This window comes from Vanessa cardui, chromosome 6, assembly GCF_905220365.1.
Source record: "Vanessa cardui chromosome 6, ilVanCard2.1, whole genome shotgun sequence".
Taxonomy (NCBI): domain Eukaryota; kingdom Metazoa; phylum Arthropoda; class Insecta; order Lepidoptera; family Nymphalidae; genus Vanessa; species Vanessa cardui.
The window spans coordinates 12,825,571-12,842,232 of NC_061128.1; the positions used below are offsets into that span (position 1 = coordinate 12,825,571).

The window sequence follows — 16,662 nt, forward strand, 5'->3', positions numbered from 1 at the left end:
TTGCATGATAAATAAATTTTGAAACGTTTACTTCCATTGCTTTTTTTTTATTTAGTCTCGTTGATGAAACAGGCAAAACAAGTCCCTTATAAAGCGAACTAGCTATTACTCGTATTTGTAATTAACTAAACTAGTGGTTCTCCCGCGAAACTTCGCGTTTATTCCAAAGAATTAGAGTTTGTCGACGGCAATTTTCATTTTTTTTCTTATACTGCAGTATCGCTCTATACTGAACCAGTGACTTTTTCCGCTCTCCAAAATTAGATCTTTGTAATAACTGTCATTTTCGATCAAGAGAATTTTCAGGAAAGACATAGAGAGTTAGCATTACTCTATTTCTGTGAATCGATACTATATACGAGATAAAAGTAATATTAGAACAAAAGAATAAATTCCAAACCTGCAATAGCCAATTGCATGATGAAGAAGTTCATCCTGCTCTTCCTTGCATTGGTGCAGAGCAGCGCTGCGATGACAGACGCGTTCAGCACCACGATCAGAACAAATAGGACCCACATCACCGTGAACTGGACCGACTGAAACAAAACATATGTACTTATAGGATATACAGGGTTAATGGTTGGTTTTTAAGACATTTCTGAGGAAAAATAATTGAAAAAAAAAACACTTTTTCCGTCTGGCATTCTTAAATTTGGATCGATAATTATTGTTTAAATATTGGCAAATATCCAGTGGTTAATCGTTTTTATAAAACAAAAGAAAAAAATAGATTTTAATTGATAATTTTTTTAAATAAATTTTTGAAGTTGTATTTTTGACAAATTTTGAAAAAAGCTAAAAAGTTTTGATAACTCAAAAATGGTTACCAGTTACCAATAACCCTGTATATAATTGGTACAAAATAATTAATACATGATATAAAAATAACGATGTCTAATCAATCCGATATTGAATATTTTTCAACTTTTGTGGAGAAGGTTTGAAACTCCACAAGTTTGCTCCAGTGGATTTAGTAAATAACACTTAATTTCTTTTTCAATTCTGGTCATATTTGAATAAGATCAAATCATATCAACATAATATTCAATCAATGGGGTTATAAAAGCTATTTAAGTCATCATGTTATGTCATGTCATTCGTGATGAAATAAGGGTACAGGGTAATCTTGACAATGTTGATTCTACTGAGAAGAACTGTCAAGACGCTTATTGGTTATTATTTTTAACCATTTTAACTACAGCAGAAATCAATACACTATATCCTGACTGAAAATGAAAGAATACCAAGTCCACTTTTTTATCACATAAATATTATATTGAGTAATATTCCATATTTATACATTTGAGATATAAGTTTTTTAATAAGCGAAGTTTAAAATAACTGTGAGATCTTATTATAGAAACGAATACCGTGCCCCAGGAAGGATGTGTTGACTTTTGCGAAGTCGGAAACTACATGCCGTAACTTTGTCAAAGGTGTATATTTGCGCATATGAAATTAAATAGTAAGTACGCTAGGCTTTAGATATCTGATGCAAACGTTCTTCTAAGAGACGTGGAAGCCATCATTTTACAGTTAATGGTTTACAGGCTGATAGTTTCTGATAATTGCTTGATTCTATGAAATCTAAAGCTATGACTCCATTAAAGGACAATTAGAAACTTGGTCATTAGTTTGGCCTCTGAAATCGCTCAAAGCCACCAGTCACCAATAATTTGTCCAATATTGTGCAAATGTTGGTAACTTGGCAAGTCGTCACCAATCAACAATAATTTGTCCAAAATTGTACAAATGTTGGTAACTTAGTTTTTAATTGAATCATCACTAAAATTGTTTGCCAATTCCAACAAATTTTCAATTTATCGCAATATAGAAAAATAGTCATTTAAGTTCAGTTATTTTTATATTGTGCTACGATACGTAATATATCGATCGAAATATAATCGGAATCGTATAGTAACAGATATGAATAAGAAGAAATTGACCCTTACGATTGCTGAGGTTTACTTTTGTGAGGAAAACAAGTTGGATTTGAATAGAATCGGAAAGTTGTATTTGCAAATTTAGATATTGTACTCTATGCGAATGTTCCTTTCATCTAGACAGCTGCAGAAACAAAACACGTGCACATAGTTCAGTCATTCAATCGATTAAATATATCAATAGCACTTCATTTTAATGCCAGAAGTTATCCGTAATATATTTTTGGCTAATTTTGAATTGAATTGCAACTATGTATCTCACCTCCATTAATTTCAAGTCAAGATGACCCAGTGGTTAGAACGCTTACATCTTAATGATGATCAATGAATAGATGATTCAATGATCTCGGGTTCAAACCCAACTAGCACCACTGAATATTCATGTGCTTAATTTGTGTTTATAATTCATCTCGTTCTCGGCGGCGAAGGAAAACACCTGCATGTGTCTAATTTGATAGAACTTCTACCACATGTGCATACCACCAACCCGTATTGGAACAGCGTGGTGGAATAGGTTCAAACATTTTCCTCAAAAGGGAGAGGAGGCCTTAACCCAGCATTGGTAAATTTACAGGCTGTTGTTGTTGTTGTTGTCTATCCATTTCACCGACTCTTAACAAAATTTTTGTCACCAAACATTATAATACACATTTAGCAAGACGCTTATCAAGATTTACTTTTGAATAAAAAATATAGTTCGGTAAATAATTATTTCGAAATCAATATTAATATGTATTTAACTTTCTTTAACAACAGACTTATATAATTGTATTGTCTGTTGTAAAAAAATAGGTCCTATTATGTTTGGTCGAATTGTTTCGTCTGAAAATACAATAATAAAGTGTTACAATTGATTTGGATTAAATGAAATAACGTTTTGCTGGCGATAATATTTTTGTTTTCAACCGACTTCCAAAAGGAGGAGGTTATCAATTCGTCTGTATTTTTTTTTTTTTTTTTTTATGTTTGTTACCTCATAACTTTTCACTGGGTGGACCGATTTTGATATTTTTTTTTTGTTTGAAAGGTAGTGCTTCCCGTGGGGTCCCATTTTTTTTGTCCCATTTTTTTTATTCAACGTATTTTTTAGAGTCTTCCTAAGTTAAATGAAATGAAAAATATTAGACTACTTAAAAGTCGATTAACGATTATATCATGTAGTTATAATTATTGTTATATTTGGAGTCGGTGTCAGCCAATAAAACCCTACAGTATATCTATCAAAAAACAATACGAGAATACTTTAACAAATATGTTTTTTACAAATTACATTTTACACAATAATATACTGGATCAATCAAGGGGCTCGTATCACTTCTTTCTTTTGATTTTTGGGGCAAGGGCACCGTGGCTGACACCGGCTCCAAATATACCAATAACTATAACTACATGATATAATCGTTAATCGACTTTTAAGTAGTCTAATATTTTTCATTTCATTTAACTTAGGAAGACTCTAAAAAATACGTTGAATACGCAATTATTATTATTACTTTTTCGTGCATATTCATTTGTTTTAAAATAGTGTTTTGTTTGAAGTCGGTTTTTCTTTTTGTTAAAATTTTTATTTATTAAATCATATAAACGAGAATTTAATAATTATTATGGCTAAAGAACGGTTACTGATATGTGTTACTAGTCTTATATAATTTACTTTGACAAACGATAGCGTGATTCAGAAACACGAATAAAGTGAACAACGACATCTATTGATACAAAGTAAGAACTAAATAAAATAAAAAATAAAAAAATTATTGACATGAAAAGTTGACATACAAAACATCCAGTGGTCCCGCACTAGGCCTGTCTTGCGGGTACCAGCTACCGTTTACAATTTCATGTTATTAACAGGAGCTCGGACTATAATAAATGTTTAAAAATTATACACCATCAATTCCAGCTATTAATATATGAGTTGACGCAAATCTTTTGACATAATAATGATTCAGTAAAAACCCCTCGGCGACCTTTTGAAAACAAGATAAGTTTGAAAATCACATCGTCATACTTTCCTTCTAAGAAAATTAATGAGACTTATTTTTTTATATAATGCTATTACATAATTATTGCTATCGTTATGCAGTAATAATAATGCAACTACGAAATTATAATGAAACTAGCGACACTCTCTGGCTTCGCACGGGTGCAATACTGATATTAAATTTACTAAAGAATTTGTTTATTTACGACATCATATTAGAAACTTCCAAAATTATCAGTGTTTCTTTACTGTCAATGTGTTACATGCAATGACCTTCCTCTCGAATCACTCTATCTATTAAATTTAAATTTCGAATATTTATTTGTTCATAATTTGAATATCTAGTTTAAGAGTTCCAAATGGAAAACGGCGCATACTAGAGTATACCATTTACTAACATTAGTTGGGAAACTCATACAAATACATTCTAGTAATAAATTCGATAGTCACACTTCAGAAACTAATTGACCAGCTAGTAAGTGCAGAGATATAGAAAACCAATTTGGCTAAAATCCACAGAAATACTTTAGGTTTCCGACGGCAGTTTGTTCTCCGTTCAAATTATGTGTTTTCGTACCGTACGTAATGTTTATCGAATTTTTTTAATAAAATATGTTCTCAAAAAGAAAAAATATAAATAATTGTAGCTCTAGACTAGTAAAATATATTTACACAATTATCCATTAAAAATTAAAAATGTCAACCAATTAATTTTAGTTCACAGTTCTAAATTTTATATTTCTATAGTCATATGTCGGGATGGGCCATCAGTGTACCACCACTAGTACCACCTAACAAGTGGTCATGACCCATAAACATTGACACTTTGAAAAAAAATTCTTACATAACACCATACCTTTGTGCCTGTACATACACTAGCTCACTCACCATTTAAACCGGAATCTACCCAGACAAAGCATTACCACCAAGTAAAACAAATAGTTGACATCAATAATACTATATTTCTTATTCGTTTCTAGATGCATCGTTTAAAATATAAAGTACATATCCAAATTGTAATTTTTATTTTCAGAAAACGTTTGGAATCAATTTATTATTCATTGGAAATAGGTGAACATCTGCAAGTGTGGGATAATGTAAACTGCATTATTATAAAGAACCATTGAACGGATTACGATAGGAAAACGTATTAGCTATTTTTGACGTCGGTTAAAATACTAAACAGAATATCATTAGATTTTATCTATACATATAATAAAATTTGAGTGTCTCTTTGTAATAATAAAATAGCCCTTTTTTACTCAATGTATATATATTATATACGGCACATATACCAAAATAACATTGTTTATAATTTTTTGTAGGTCTGTCTGTCTGTCTGTCTGTTTGTTCCTTCTAATCTCTGGAACGGCTGGACCGATTTTGACGGGACTTTCACTGGCAGATAACTGATATATCAGGGAGTAACTTAGGCTACGATATTTTTTTTTTTTGTTAAATTCAAAGGGTAAAAAAGGGGGGCACAGGTAGTCGTATAATAAAAAATCTACAACTTCGCAAACACGATAGTCATAAATACATATCACAGTCAATGAGACTAATTTTCAATGTCATTGATTCTAAATAAATAATTTATTTATTTTTCCAACAAAAATAGTAATTTATTTCTTCAAATAGGTTTGTCTTGATTTATTAGTAGTTGTTTACTTCACATCGATTTACGCAACAAATAACATGTCTCGACATTATTCCTTTTAAAATATATTGACAGTAAGATCATGTAACATTATTTATAGCTGCCAAATATTTCACAATACATAGGCTTGGAATATAAGGAACGATTTTATTACTCCTATTTCCCGCTCCCAACCGACGTTTACCCGAGTTTTTTCGTCTTACTTCTGAATACACTGAATGTAATAAAATATGTGTTTTTTTTTATAATATTTGATTAAATATTATATTCATGCTAATAAACTAACTACTTGTATAACTATGAGCGAGTAAAGTAAAAAAGTATCTAGATTTCCTCTGTAGCGCCTACAAGGTAGAGTTAAAACTAGGAACACATACGATCACACAAATATACTACACCGGTACACTATTAAAAACAGAGAATAGAAAATTTATAGATATATCAGATATCAACAAATAATGCGTAATGTACAGTTAATTATATCCTTAGATTATAACCTACGTGTTGACTCTGTCACATCATACAGACAACAACAACAATAGCCTGTAAATTTCCCACTGCTGGGCTACGCTTGGAAGATATTCCACCGCGCTGTTCCATTACGGGTTGGTCGAATGCACATGTGGCAGAGTTTCTATAAAATTAGACACATGCAGGCTCACGATGTATTCTTTCCCCGCCGAGAGCAAGATGAATTATACACACAAATTAAGCACATGAATATTCAGTGGTGTTTGCCTGGGTATGAACCCGAAATCATCGTTTAAGACGCATGAGTTCTAACCGCTGGGCTATCTCGGCTCTCAAAATCATAGTAATCAACAAAATAATAATATTACGAAACTAATTAAAGTAATCGTTAATCTTAAATATGAATTATCATTCTGTTTTTATGAGTCATATTTTTAAGGAAACTTTTCAAAAGAACGAACCCATTACTTCCCGTTCGAACTGTCAAAGTAAAGTCGCACTCCAATCCTCGGCCTATAACTTCACGGTGATTGTTCGAAATCTATTGTAAGATTTCTCTGTTACAACGTATAATTAATTGTTTCGAATTCTCAAAACAAAGTGCACATCTGCGTATGCTATTAGTCCGTTCGAAATAGCAAATTCATTAGACATTCGTGCTTTTAAAGATTAGTCTTTAAACTATTAGCTAATGAAATTTAGTTGTAATTATTGGTTACTTTTTAACACGCTTATATTACCTTCACTTGTAAAGTATGCGTGTAAAAAATATTGGAATCTTGTCTTTACCCAGTTACTGGTCTTCGATAAGGATAAAATTTTGCACACACTCTGAGTTCTGACAATACATGACTAGTTAAGAAACGTCATTACAAATCCAAAATGCCGGCCTCTCCAAGATGGCGGACTGACAGTTTGACTGTTTGTTTGACATCCACCTTCTTGATATGGATATCAAATGAAAGGGTTAACGGTCAAGAATATGAAAAATAATCACGTGACTTAAATTTTTGTTATTTTTAGTTCGAGCTAAAACCGTGTTTTCTAGTTTTTTAAACTATTATATTTATTTACGTATACCTTACACGCTATAAGACATATAAAAGACAACGTACACGGTCATCATTGTATCACATGTATAGACACGAGAAGGAATGTTATACTACCAACTCCTATATTCCAAATTCGTAAAGTTAATATATCCTTTCTGAGTGCTAGTAATCCTTTCTGAGTCCTAGTATTTATTGTTATAACAAGGTTTCACTGTTATTTTGAACTTGGTCTATTAACAAAATTTAAGCTCAAAACAACATAGATAAATAATACCTGTTACTTAATACAAGATGATTTGACTTAATGCCAGTTGAATCTAAGCAGGATATGTATAAATGAATAATATACATGAATAACTTCACGCACGCACTATTTTAAAGTATCTCTGTTTGACGATATATTTTTTTAAATATATTGACTGCATAGTATTTACTAAGACGAGTAAATACAAAGTTGTGTTTTTATTTGTAATAATTGAAATAATGTATAATATTTTAAATTGGACCAGTTTTAGACAAGAAACAGGCAAATATAAATATATTTATCTTTCTTGTCATTGATCATTAAACACAGGTTTTTTTTTACGACGCATCATGTTTATCTGTCCATACTGTGAAAAAATTAGTACGGTTTTTTTTGTACCAGGTAACAATGAGTCCCGAGGAGATAATAATATAACATTTATTAAGGTGCAGGGAGTGCTCGTAATATTAAGTGGATGTTTTTCTGTTTTTTTCTTTTGTTCACCCATCAATTGTTCTTTGATAATTTTAAGTAATGTTATGTATTTTTCCGTTATTGAAGACACAACACATGTAAATTCCATAGCCACACTATAAACATACTATAAATATGTATTAGCAATAATAATATGTTTATTTTTTATGTCATTTTAAGAGTTTTACTTGTATGTTTTAAGATACATTTCCATGGACATTATTATGAGTATTTTCAAATTATTCTAAGAATGACGTTACGTGCAATATGGTTCTACCACTCCATTTTTTTCATTTTCACATATTTTAATGCATTTTTTGCTGGTGTGCAATTGTGGATTTCCGGGCATCGATGTAATGCAAATAACATTTGTAATTCTGACGTAATGGTTGTGAAATTCATCGGCCAAGATTAATACAAACAATTACCTCGGCATGTTTCTAAATATATGTAACGTAATCGTCAAATTTGAGACAAGAAAACGATTGAGATGCATTATCGATTTGACTCAAAACGACTTATTTTATTTATTTAGATTTTCGTCGAATTTATTGAATTTGAATTCATAAAAAAATTGCTAATTAAAAGTAACCTTATCTGATCAGTGTACATCAACTTTATTAAAAGTACGCAACATGATTATTCGGTATCAGTGTAAGCTGATAAGCTTATCAACGCCTGCGTTACGTCCATTACGCGATTGAAACCTTTCAGTGTTTTTATGGCCTTAATCCCTATAAACATGTGGGCGGGAAACCATTGACTTCGCGCTTTTTGAATATAGATATTATTTTTTCTTTTCACTTTTGGCCGACTCACACATGCCCGTTATCAATACGATTGATTTATTATTATTCTTTATGCTTCCTAATTATGCGGAGGATTTTAAAGTACACTGATTACATATATTATTGTACCTATATTATTTTACGAATGCTTTTCATTTTGAATCCATCAACATTAAAATAGATATAAAGTTATGAAAAGTAAAGTAACAGCCTGTAAATTTCCCACTGCTGGGATAAATCCTCCATTAAGGAAAGGGTTTGGAACATAACCCACCTCGCTTTTCCAATGCGGGTTGATGGAATGCACATGTGGGAGAATTTCGATGAATTAGACACATGCAGGTTTCCTCACGATGTTATCGATGTTTATATGTCACGAGATGAATGATAAACACAAATTAAGCACATACATATATATGGTGGTGCTTGCCTGGGTTTGAACCCGCAATCATCGGTTAAGATGCACGCGTTATAACCACTGGGCCATCTCAGCTCAAAAATAACAAAATATATATAACAAGAACGAATCGCCATATTATACGTTGTATTTATTTTTTATTTAATTGTTTAGATATGTACAGTTTTACAAATTTATTTTCTGTTTTTGTTGAGGCTTCGATGGTAATTATTTATCTATGGCATGTTTTGATTTTAATCTGTTCAGATCGTATTAAACTAGGGTGTGTCGAGTCACAATCAAATCTCAAAAAAAAAAAAAATTAATTTCCCGTGATAGTGCTTGCACTGGGGCGCTTGTTGTGCTAAAGATAAGGCTATGTCTGTTAATAGTTATTATTATAACTATTAACAGACGGTAGGTTGACATACTATCAAATTATTTATTCGTAAATTATGTGCATATGATACAGCTGTATTGTAAACACACTTATATAAAACTTTAAAATATTATTTCTTTATGTTATCATAATTTTTTACTCTTTGAAGTTGTGTGTCATGTATCACATATATATCACATATATATTATAAATATGAATTTATAGAAATATGATATTAGACTGTTGTTCATGCATCTCGGAATTGTGATAATTATTAGTAGATAACATCTTTTACATATGTATTTATAAACTTGATGACTTTTTTTGTACGTGTTTAAATAATTGGCCCCGGTAGCTGAAGCTGTGATCATCTTCCAAACAATGTTAATACAATAAAAAAAAATCTAATTAAGCCCGTAGAAAGCAAGGACAGACCTCTAGTGTGTCTATAGAATTATTTAAATGAAAACGAAGGGCTACGAGATTTTCTTACATGAGCTTTAAAAAGTTATTAGGGTACAAACGAGATTATGTTTGGGATTAAAAACTCGGTCTCCGGGCTTACCTCTGTGTGTTTTAATTAAAATACATATCCATGTTAATTTTTAATGAAAAAAGGTGCTCATCAATTGAGACGTCCCATAATAATATTACAAGACGTAGACGTAACATTTACTTTACTTTTAAAACAGTACGAATCTTTGTGTTTTATTAATTACTTTTATTTTTGTTAACATTATGTTTTTAGTTAGAGTTAGAACTTGGAACGACATTAATGTGAGGGTTTAGGATTGAACTAGCGATTTCTCAAATCGCCTGCGAGCCTATAAGCAAGCAATATTGTCAAGTTATTGTCTTTTGACAATAAATCCTAATAGCCTAGGCCCCACAGTGGTACGTTTGCAGGATGTTACTGTATTGCCTCTTTCCACCAATGCTTTTTTAATGACATTTGTTGGCGGACGAGCATATGGACCATCTGATGGTGAGTGGTCACCACCCATAAACAAAGACGCTGTAAGAAATATTAACCATTCCTTACGTCGCCAATGCCACCAACTTTGGGAGCTAAGATGTTATGTCCCTTGTGTCTGTAGTTACACTGGCTCACTCACCCTTCAAACCGGAACACAACAATACCAAGTGGTGGTGTGGTTTGGCGGCAGAATATGAGTGGCGGCGGCTGATGAGTGGGTGGTACTTATCCAGAGGGAATTTAACAAAGCCCTACCATCACGTAAAATGTAAGTTAACAAACTCTATATATTTCAAACTTTGTAGAGTATATTATATATAAAATTATTATGTGTTTCATTTTGTATATGTTGCTTAAATATCCGCACATATAGTATAAAGTTTGTAATGTATCTAATTGACCTAATTCATTGAAAATTCAAACATTAAATATGAAATTATTGTAGCTCATGGTCATATAACGCTATTCCGGGCCTTAATAAGCATGTGTACCCAAAAGTTTTGCTCTGAAATACAAACTAATGAAATTGTGCGTGGTTTCAGAAAATATGAAAACACAGCGTTTAGTGAACAAACGTAGCTCTAATGACAATAAAACTATACTTGGTTATCAAGAAGTTTTTGCATGAAGTCATTCAATTAAAATTAAAATATACCTTTTATGAGGAGGCTTTTCACGGCACTTTTAAGTCATTTTTCATGTTGGTACATACATTTTATTTATCTCAACGGATTTTTTTTTTCGAAAGTAATTTTTTGGTTAGTTAATTTTAATTTAATTTTAGTGTCCTGCAAGTTTTTATTACCGAACAGTCACAATTTAGGTATAAGGATTAAAAAACTTTTTTTATATGAAATATATGAAAATATGAATCTGAATGTACATCGAACAAGTACATAATTATTGCAAACTAGTCTGTTATATAATGAGCTTACCATAAAACACCTCTTTGACCTTGTCAAAGTTAAGCGAAATCAGTTTCAACTAAAATCAATCAAGTATTAATATTTTCGCAAATTAATGAATCTAAGTAAAATAATATTATAAAATGTTTTTAATAGATGTGTGTAAATCTGTTACTGTGAGAAGGTTCTAGCTTAGGAGATTTTCTATTAAATTTATAGTCATGTCATATTTGTTATAATACACTATCTATAAGCAGTGGTCCCCACTTATCATCAAGTGGTCCATCTCGTCATTTTATCATAAAATAACATTAAAAATATTAAATTAAATCTTACCCTATTAAAGTATGTTACAAGCACTTTTGAATCATCATTTTTCAAGATTTAATTTAATGTTACCACCGGTTCGGAATGTAGATTCTACTGAGAGGAAACGCCAACGAACTCTTAAGTATATCTTTATGTTTATCATAAGACCAATTATATTATAAATCTAAGAATACTTCGATAAATCCAATTTAACACACAATGCCAGCTTCAATTCCGCCGAGCGTCTCTCAAGAAGTCATTAGTATTTTTTATTCACCGCCTAGTTGACCCAAATAAGGGCGAAGACTGGCATAGAATACGTGGGCCCCAAACCAAAAGGCACCAAAGAAATATTAGCTAACGTCATTAACTTTTTCTTTGTTTCATTAATCAATTAACAGTCAAGTAATGCGGCGAATCTTTCATCTTATAGTGTTACTATGAGTACTTACGTCATAAAAATAGTATATGTTGAGGTTACTTTCGGTGCCGTTCTTCCAGAAACTGTGGTTTGAGGGAAATACGGTGTACGGGGATGTGGTGGTAACATCCCCCATCTCTTCAACCATCAGATCTGGATCCATGATTCTGAAACAATAGAAATATTTCAATTTATAAAAAAAATGACTACCTAGAATCATTTATCAAATTTCGTTTGCTAGTATGTAAGTCTATTTTCCAACAGAATATTAAACCAGTTCCAACTAACTGATTGACATAAAAATATATACAATTTTTTTTTATTATATACCTATTCTTACCGAGGAATGCATCAATACCTTGGGTTATATATTTAAAAAAAAAGCGCGATCGCCTGTCACAGAAACCAAAATCTTTTCATTTTCGGCGCGATGTTGATTTGATCTTCGATTAATGGATTAATTTCTGAGTTAAAAAATAGCTTTGAAGCTGATTTTTTATATTCATTATTTTAGTTCATCCTTTAAAAATAGTATTGCCTTTTATGGCTGTTAGGATGTATTCTTACCACTTAATGAAATATAAGTTGCAGCGTATTAATTAAAAGTGCAATCGATTCTTTCATTATCATTTAAATGGTTTTATTTTCAACCGACTTCAAAAAGGAGGAGGTTATCAATTCGTCTGTATTTTTTTTGTCGCCATGTTTTGGTAATTTGGACATACAATAAATGAGCCATAACAAATTTGTTGTTTGACTTCGTTATTTAAAGTAAGTAATGTTATTGTCGTTTATAGGCTCAAAACTACTGGACCGATTTTAAAAATTCTTTCACCATTCGAAAGCTAAATGAATCCCGCATAACATAGGCTAATTTTTTTTAAATTGATTTTTTGCGTATGATGCCTAAACTATAAAAGATAGATAAAATGTTCTAACTCCGGTCCTTAGAGGGCATAATGGCCTCCGACCCTAAGAACCTCATCAGATTCGTGGCTGATGTTGGTCTGGCTGAGGTGTTTTGATCACGAATTTGAGGTTTATCACAATAGATCCAAGCGCCGGTTGCAGTAATTCTTCAAATGTGACCGTGCCTCAGCAGTAGGGATCTTAGAAGACTGATTATGAACCGTTATCTACGCGGGCGAAGCCGCGGGCGACCGCTAGTAATCTATAAAAAAAGCTAAAATAATTTTGGATCATCATGGCGGGCGCATCAAAATGATAAAAAAACACGTATATTTTTACTGTATTGATAAAGTCGAAAATAATCTCTGCAAATAAAAAGTTGAATATATGTCATAGTGATTTTATTGCATCATACGACAAGTTTACTTCAGCGTTTCAAGTTACAATATTGCAACACGTCCGTTCTACAAAAATAAAGCAATAAACGTCAACATGAAATACATATACGTGACGCTTATTTGTGGAATCTTCTTTATAATTATATAACATATTTTTAATGATTTATCACAGGCTAAGCAAACCATATCACGTTTTGAGACCACTGCTGATATATTTTAATATAAGAGATAATAATTAAAACAAATGATAGCAAACTTAAATATAATGACAGATGGGCTGATTAATTTGCTTAGAGCATTGGTTCTTAAACAGTGATATAGATTACTGGTGTTCCCTGGAAGTATGTCGCATGCCGCGGCGTGTGTCGCAAAAAAATGAAGTAGCAGATACTGCGCTGAACTAAGGATTCATATACTGGTAAAGAAAATGCAATTACGAAAATCGCTTTGACACATGGTCCCATCCCTCGGTACTTTAAGGTTGAGAACCACTGACTTAGATAATCGAAATTGCTTCTCAATGATAGAATAGCAGTTAGCCTTTTCGGTCTTCATGCATTCGTGATCATTAATATAGTATAGGGGCTATTTTTAATATGGATGAGTATACTTATTAAAGTCTGTTAAATAATTCGCACGACTTCTGGAATCATCGACTGTTAAAAATCAGAAAAGAGCTGAGATGGTTCAGTGGTTAGAACGCGTGCATCTTAACACCACTATATACATGTACCTAATTTGTGTTTATAATTCATCTTGTGTTCGGCGGTAAAGGAAAACATCGTGAGGAAATCTGCATGTGTCTAATTTCAACGAAATTCTGCCACATGTGCATTGCACCAACTCGCATTCGAACAGCGTGGTGGAATATGTTCCAAACCCTCTCTTTAATGGAAGAGTTGGCCTTATCCCAGCAGTGGGTAATTTACGGGCTATTACTTTACTTACTTTAAATATCGAAATCGAATATTGTAATATTCCACTACAAAAATTTTGCAAAAATCGACCCGTAGCCTGAAACTTCCTGCAATATTATTATTGTTTCAAGGTTCTTATGTAACCACGCGTAATCGACTTTTATACCAATAATCTATCGAACGGTATAAACTTCCGCGTTTATAATATATGTAGGATTATTTAACGTTGCTGTTATCTGTAAAATTATACATTACAGTTTACGAAATTGAAAGTAATGTTTATTTTATTCTTGGCAGCTCGTAAAATATGTTTTTATGAAGCGGTATACTGATTGCGATATAATTTGAAACGGATGAAATAAAATTATTCATAGAATAAGAATTAAAAGCCACATATCTATAGCACAAAAGCGTACTCCCATTTCACTCCCTCGAGGGGTGAATTGAAAAAATATGCAATACTATGTTTTATTGATATAATATATATAGGAGAAAGTGGTAATGTGGCCTACTACATTTTTTTTAGAGAACTCATGTAAAAAAAATCCAAACTTACAAATAAAATAAATACGTCATAGAGTTCCCCTCTCTTTGGAAGATGGATGCCTTACTTTAGAATTATCAACAACTTATATTACTGTCAAAATTAAAAAAACACAATTTAACATTATTCCATTTAATTTCGGTCATTTTATAAGCATCGTATTATTAATTTATTTCGTGTTCCATTATTTATGAGAGCTTGAATAAATTTACATTATATAACCTATTTTTTATCAAATGTTAAAGCGAGTTTGTTTACATAACAATTTAACCGATCATCATGATATTTTGCCTACAAGTCGCTACAGAAAACGTACCTAACAACAGGAATCAGTATTTTCATTCTATCTAGTCTCTTTGACCACGTAAATGATTCTAAAAATGTTTTCATAAATTGAGCATTTCTGAGCATTTCCTGTTGTAAAATCGTATACGTTGTCTCACAATAGAAATTTATTAATCCTTTGTAGTCGGATAATAGCAGTTTTGTTCTGTTATAACTTACTGCGTATCGGACTCTTGAAACATTACCGAGTTACGATATGCTATTTTAATCCGTATAACATTTAAATATTATAATAATTACAATCAATATTCCAAATCACATTTGATTGTGTAATATGATGAGTTTCGAGTTTATTCTTATAGATCTAGATATGTAACGTTGTATTTGTACTTTGTATTTAATAATATTTAAATTACATTTCAAAAAATATTGATAAATAAGGAATGTAACTGGATACAAGATTATATTACTATTCGTGATAGATATTTTCAATAGATGTATATTTTCAAACACGATATATAAAATACATTTTATTTTAGTTCATTCACCTTAGAAAAATCTTGGAAAATCTTAACGACTGTGTTTTTTGCCGCTTTTTCTAGGTAAACATTATCGATTGCGCAAATCACCCCCTTATACAACACAATTATAATTGATATATTCTAGCATATACATAACTATAAAAAATATTAACACCGATCAAAAAGGCGAATTAATTTATCATTCTCATTCCAATCAATGAATCAAATTAGTAATAAATTATGTAGTAAATAAAAAATGTAAAATGTAACTTCATTGTTATCACAACACTTGCACAATGGTTGTAGTTTCCCTCGAATAGTTCTGAAGTTTGAGTTTCAGAGTAAATTGAACGCAGACGTGTCCCAAGTTGATTGTGGTTAGTTTCAAGGCGATGTGGGTTTGAACACATCTCAAACAGAACGTGAATTCTTCCCGTATTTTTTTATTATCAACGGTATAAAGTTGCAGACTGCTGATCTTCCATTGATAGGCAAATCCTTTTCTTTTGTGGAGAAGGTTTGAAACCTTATCCACCACGCTGCTCTAAAGCGGATCCTTTTACATGTGTACAGGTTTCCTCTCGATCAACAAATCAACTGAATCAACATTAAATTCCATCTTTTTTATGGTATAGGTTGGCGCACGAGCACATGGGCCACCTGTTGGAAAGTGGTCACTATCACCCATAGACACTGTAAGAAATATTAACTATTTCTTATATCATCTATGTGCCACCAACCTTGGGAACTAAGATGTTATGTCCCTTGTGCCTGTAATTACACTGACTCACTCACCGGAAACAAACCGAAACACAACAATACTGAGTATTGTTATTTGGCGGTAGAATAACTGATGAGTGGGTAATGTACCCAGGTAAGGTAACCTACCCAGATGGGCTTGCATAAAGCCCTACCACCGAGTAAAGTGTTGTGATCACTAAGCTATCACGACACTTTTTATAGGCACATTATCTTAATTAAAAATAATCCGGACTGCTAGTGATGTCTCCTCTCAAAAACGATTTTTTTGTACCTAGGCTCCTAGATCTGGTCTATATACTGATCATTGGACGAACGAGACAATAATAAGG

The 16,662-nt window shown here is 31.8% G+C and overlaps 1 protein-coding gene across 2 annotated transcripts in view; it reads right to left on the minus strand.

The window, feature by feature from the left end:
• Nucleotides 1-16,662, minus strand: part of LOC124530314 (cardioacceleratory peptide receptor-like) — a 177,448-nt gene that overhangs the window by 38,780 nt on the left and 122,006 nt on the right. For both annotated transcript variants that reach the window (XM_047104430.1, XM_047104428.1), the window contains 2 exons: nt 12,029-12,164; nt 401-536 (listed from right to left, as the gene is read on the minus strand). In XM_047104430.1, coding sequence (XP_046960386.1) covers nt 401-536; nt 12,029-12,160 — 268 coding nt within the window. In that variant the 5' untranslated portion in view covers nt 12,161-12,164. The remainder of the gene's footprint in view (nt 1-400; nt 537-12,028; nt 12,165-16,662) is intronic.